This window comes from Arachis ipaensis, chromosome B06, assembly GCF_000816755.2.
Source record: "Arachis ipaensis cultivar K30076 chromosome B06, Araip1.1, whole genome shotgun sequence".
Lineage (NCBI taxonomy): Eukaryota > Viridiplantae > Streptophyta > Magnoliopsida > Fabales > Fabaceae > Arachis > Arachis ipaensis.
In genome coordinates this window covers 1,256,659-1,260,875 of record NC_029790.2, presented here as the reverse complement: position 1 = coordinate 1,260,875, position 4,217 = coordinate 1,256,659, and the positions used below count along the sequence as shown (strand labels likewise).

Here is a 4,217-nt window from a genome sequence, read left to right as displayed (position 1 = left end):
AAGAAACGCTCGAACTCCAGACCTCTCATTCGAGAAAAGAGGCATGTTTGGATTATAGCTCATTTTGTGATTTTGGTCGCTGCCTAAGCCTTTTTTACCTCCCGATCTTTCTTTCACTGTTTCTGAGAATCCCTTTCTCTTTTCTCTCTGTTTATTCTTCTTTTCAAAGACAAAAAAATTTAGGTGCATCAGATATAGTATTTTTGGTTTGGATTGAAGATTGTTTTTTTGCCTGAAACGGTATTGGAAGAATAAGTTTGATGGTGATTTGATATATATGGTAAAAAAAATGATCACGACAAAAACAAAAAGGACTTTGCACTTTTCTTTTTCTTTGTATCTAATATCTATATGTCAAAAAAGAGCTGAAGACAATTTTGTTTGTTTCTGATTCAAATTGTGTCTTTTTTATTCCAACTCTCCGAATTTTTGTCACGGAACGAAACTCAAATGGAGTCTTAGGATTCATTGCCTCAACAAAAACTATCATCAATTTCAAACGGCTTACCGGGGTAGAACAACGCCAATTATTGGAAATTTGGAATAACGCCCAACTTAATTACCCGCTGCTTCCAAGTCCAAAAAAAAAAAAAATTACCCGCTGCTTTAATTCATATCGTGAAGAAGTATATTTAAATCAAGGTGAATGGGTACACCCCTAAGGCATGTACATAAGTACATAACTAATCGGGTTCAATGCCTGTTTAAACTTAAAAAGCTTTATACATGATAGAATATCTTACAGGGCGCAGCATTAATTACAGTGATAAGAGTTACCTCCTTTCGGGTCTAACCAAGTTGACAATTGAATGAAATATCAGTTACCTAGTTAGGTAATACACTATAAGAAAAAGCACAACAAATGATGCTACAAGTGTAAACATTCTCCTGCTGGATTTTGTCTCGAATACCTGAAAGATGACACAAGATCACCAGAATAGACATGGGGGGTTAAAAAATTGATCCGAACAAAGGAAACAACTCCACCTACCCCATCCATTATCTTATCTTTATCCCCAAGATCCCAACAAAAATGAAAACAAGCAGAGCAGAAATAATAGAAAGGAAAGGATAAAATTAATAATAATAATAAAAAAGACGCTCTCCAAAGGGGACTACAATTACTTGTTCAACATACCATTTTAAATTTGTCCATAGTGCCTGAAAGGATTCCCCTTGATGAATCCATATCATTCCCCTAAAATCAGTGCCACAAGATTACTAAAACATCAGAAAAGACCAAATAATTTCAATAGTTTCAGCAAACATACCATACGATCCAGCATGCGATTATGACTATCCACCTCCTCGTGTATATCGCCTGATAACTGTTACAATCACACCAATTGGAAAAAAAGGGGGCTATTTTAGACCATTGTGAAAACCTGCTATTTAAATATGTATGAAATAAAATTCCAATTTCCACATATTTTAAAACTCAAGAACAACCAGTGGTAACATCATTAAGGAATCAGAAATTATAAGCACCGGCAATCAGTGAAGATGGCGTCCAAGAATAGAAAACTAAAATCGCAAAAAAAAGGAGCATTTTTTATTTCTTAATATTCAAAATTTCTAATTTCAAATTCCAGAAGATTGTAGTTTGTGTAGTACAAACTACATTCAACAAGCAAAAGATATAACAAAAATTTTAAAAGAAAATTATCAAACTAGAAATGTGTAGGGCATGTTGCTAGCAATAATAAACTTACCCTTTTCAGGAGATTGACTCTATCTTGCAATCCATCCATTGCTTGCTCATTATCATGCTCATCAATTTCATGGGAAGAAGAGTAGAGAGATTGAGCTCTGATGCCCCCCTCCTCAATGCCATCAAAAAGCGCAACTCTGTTGTTCCGATTGTCTCTGGAAAAAAAATGTAAAATCCCAAAATGGTCAAGCAACACGCACAAGCAAGATAAATTTTCCTATCTAAACATTCGAATAGTTTTAAACTGAAGAAATCAGACAAGAGACATTTCCATATTCCAAAATAGTCATGCAACACACACACAAACAAGATGCATTTCCCTTCCTAAATATTTGAACAGTTTTATAATGGCCAGAAATCAGACATGAGAGATCTCCACATTGTATAAAGTATCATAATAATTATATAATGTCTCAGGCATCAGCATTTGTAACATCTGAACTCTGCCGGAAAAGATACAAACACCTACGTACTTCTAAAATCTAAATAATCTGAACTCGGTAGAGAAGAGTAGAAACAGTAGCTATGCCTACATAAAGTGTAATACTTATGTACTATTATCCTTGACTTTTTATACTTTCATTCAAGTGGCCATAATGTAATGTAATATCAGTAAAACAAAACAGTTTAGCTTCTAATTTTACAAACAGAGATGGTGAAAAAATGTTATACAATGATGGTAGACCAAAATTAAGATATTCAAAATATTAGTCTTATAACCAGAAGCTAAATAAATAAGCAATATGACATATCTAACACAGCTTCACTATATGATAAAACACGGTAATAAAGGAACTATTTAGAGTGTGACTGCATTATGGCGCTACAAATATAAAAGCAAAGGCATAATTATCAGCCTAAGTAACCATATGTTACCCGAGTTACCGACCAGTACAGATTACAGAAGAATTGATAGTGCAGTGGAAACTCAAATAAACTGCATGTCATGTTGCGTACACTGGAAAAGCCAATAGCCCAATACCTAGAGGAGATAAGAGACATACAACATAACTCAAAATGAGAAGAGATCATACACTACATTGGTCCTCCTTGTCATGTTGCATAGTATAGAAGTTAGATCCACCTTGTCTTCCATAAGTGGCAGAATCAAATCTCGGAAGCATGTTCGTTTCCAAACAGCTGCTTAACTTCTCTACCAGTTTCATTGAAATTATTTCATGATCGTATGGCAGGAGCATTATTATTGACTTAGTTTATTAATTAATTTTGCGACACATTTTCAGCACAAGTCATGTGCATAATGCCTCAATGCGAACAGTTAATAAGCTAGTAACAACTGATCTTTTTTTTTTTAAAAAAAGGAATTTTAACTAAATTTTATGTTAATGTAATTTGAAATCTCATACTCAACCTAATTTTTTGAGTTAGATTCAAACTAAGGTTTGAGATCAATAAATCAAAACAGAATCTCCTCCAGACACCACAGCTGACAGCTCATATCTGTTACAGGTAACTCGCCATCATTCAAAATTCAGATAAAAGGTATTCTAGTTGGACGACGCAAGGGCCCGTGAATTGCGCAATCTGGAAAACTAAAAGCATCGAGTCTCTAATCTATAACAGAGCACTGAGAGCAGTTCCCCTGCTTATTCGGTCCGCACAATTTCACCTCTATCAAGCAAATACGATTTCGAAATCACTCCAGAAACGAAACGAAATCACAGCTTTAAAGCTGCTATTCGCAAATCAATTATCGCAATCAAATCTATACCAGATAAAGAAATACAGATCTCCAAAAACGACGCCGAATCAACGGATCTGAAGTGTGCCACGAAGCAAACAAGTACAGAAGTACTGCTCTAGCCTAGCATAAATGAAATTCAGTAATACTAAAAGTCTGAAACACAAGATCTAAACACTAACCGTCGAGGATTCATGGCTCACGAGATCGCAGATTCGTCGGCGAGTACTCGATCGTCCAATCTGCGTTCCCAGAAACAAAATCATCGCAATTAATCCACCGAAAAAATCCTCACGATATAGCTAATACATAAGAAAGAAAAAATCGGAAGGTGAATAAACAGAAGCAACGAGGAAATTGGTGAGTTGAGTAGAGGAACAACCTTGGTGTGTAGCTGAGTAGATGGATGAACGCAACAAGGAACCGAATAAGTAATAAGGTTTGTTTTATAGAGGATTATTGCAATATAGTTTTATCAATTTTGGAAGAGGAATATTAGGGGTGAGGAACTTTTGTGATTTGTAGCCATCAAATAGTCATCAATGATGATTTTAATGGTGTGAGATTGGTGTGAACTTTCATCCAATAGCTCACTTTTCTTTGCTAATTACATGCTGGCCAGAATTTAACAAAGTTGCTGGTCCCTAGACTTTTTCATTTTGGAATTAGGTGTCTATATTTTTTTTAATAAAATTTTATATTATTTTTAATTTTATAATTAAATTATTTTAATAAAAATATTAAAATTAATAGAATATTTTTTTAAATAATATATAATAAAAAAATTAATTTTTAATTATATAT

At 34.0% G+C, this 4,217-nt stretch overlaps 1 protein-coding gene across 3 annotated transcripts; it reads right to left on the bottom strand.

The window, feature by feature from the left end:
- On the bottom strand, window positions 615–4,060 carry LOC107645256 (bet1-like SNARE 1-1). Of its 3 annotated transcripts, none has more exons than XM_016349245.2 (6): window positions 3,796–4,060; window positions 3,596–3,655; window positions 1,713–1,866; window positions 1,272–1,328; window positions 1,139–1,198; window positions 615–911 (listed from the first exon to the last, which is right to left on the bottom strand). In XM_016349245.2, exons 2-6 carry the CDS (start codon window positions 3,607–3,609, stop codon window positions 822–824), a joined length of 375 nt encoding a protein of 124 aa, XP_016204731.1. In that variant the 5' UTR covers window positions 3,610–3,655; window positions 3,796–4,060; the 3' UTR covers window positions 615–821. The 3 variants fall into 3 exon arrangements, with proteins under 3 accessions (XP_016204731.1, XP_016204732.1, XP_016204730.1); XM_016349246.2 differs by having other exon boundaries at window positions 3,596–3,715; window positions 3,796–3,894; XM_016349244.2 differs by lacking the exons at window positions 3,596–3,655; window positions 3,796–4,060 and adding an exon at window positions 2,746–2,865.

What these genes read in the sequence shown, in the direction of transcription:
- LOC107645256 (XM_016349244.2), bottom strand. Translation starts at nt 2,807, where the DNA reads ATGGAAGACAAGGTGGATCTAACTTCTATACTATGCAACATGACAAGG. An exon ending in ATCGCATGCTGGATCGTATG is followed by an intron (nt 1,199 to 1,271) that starts GTATGTTTGCTG and finishes CACTGATTTTAG; the next exon opens with GGGAATGATATGGATTCATC. An exon ending in CTATGGACAAATTTAAAATG is followed by an intron (nt 912 to 1,138) that starts GTATGTTGAACA and finishes GTCATCTTTCAG; the next exon opens with GTATTCGAGACAAAATCCAG.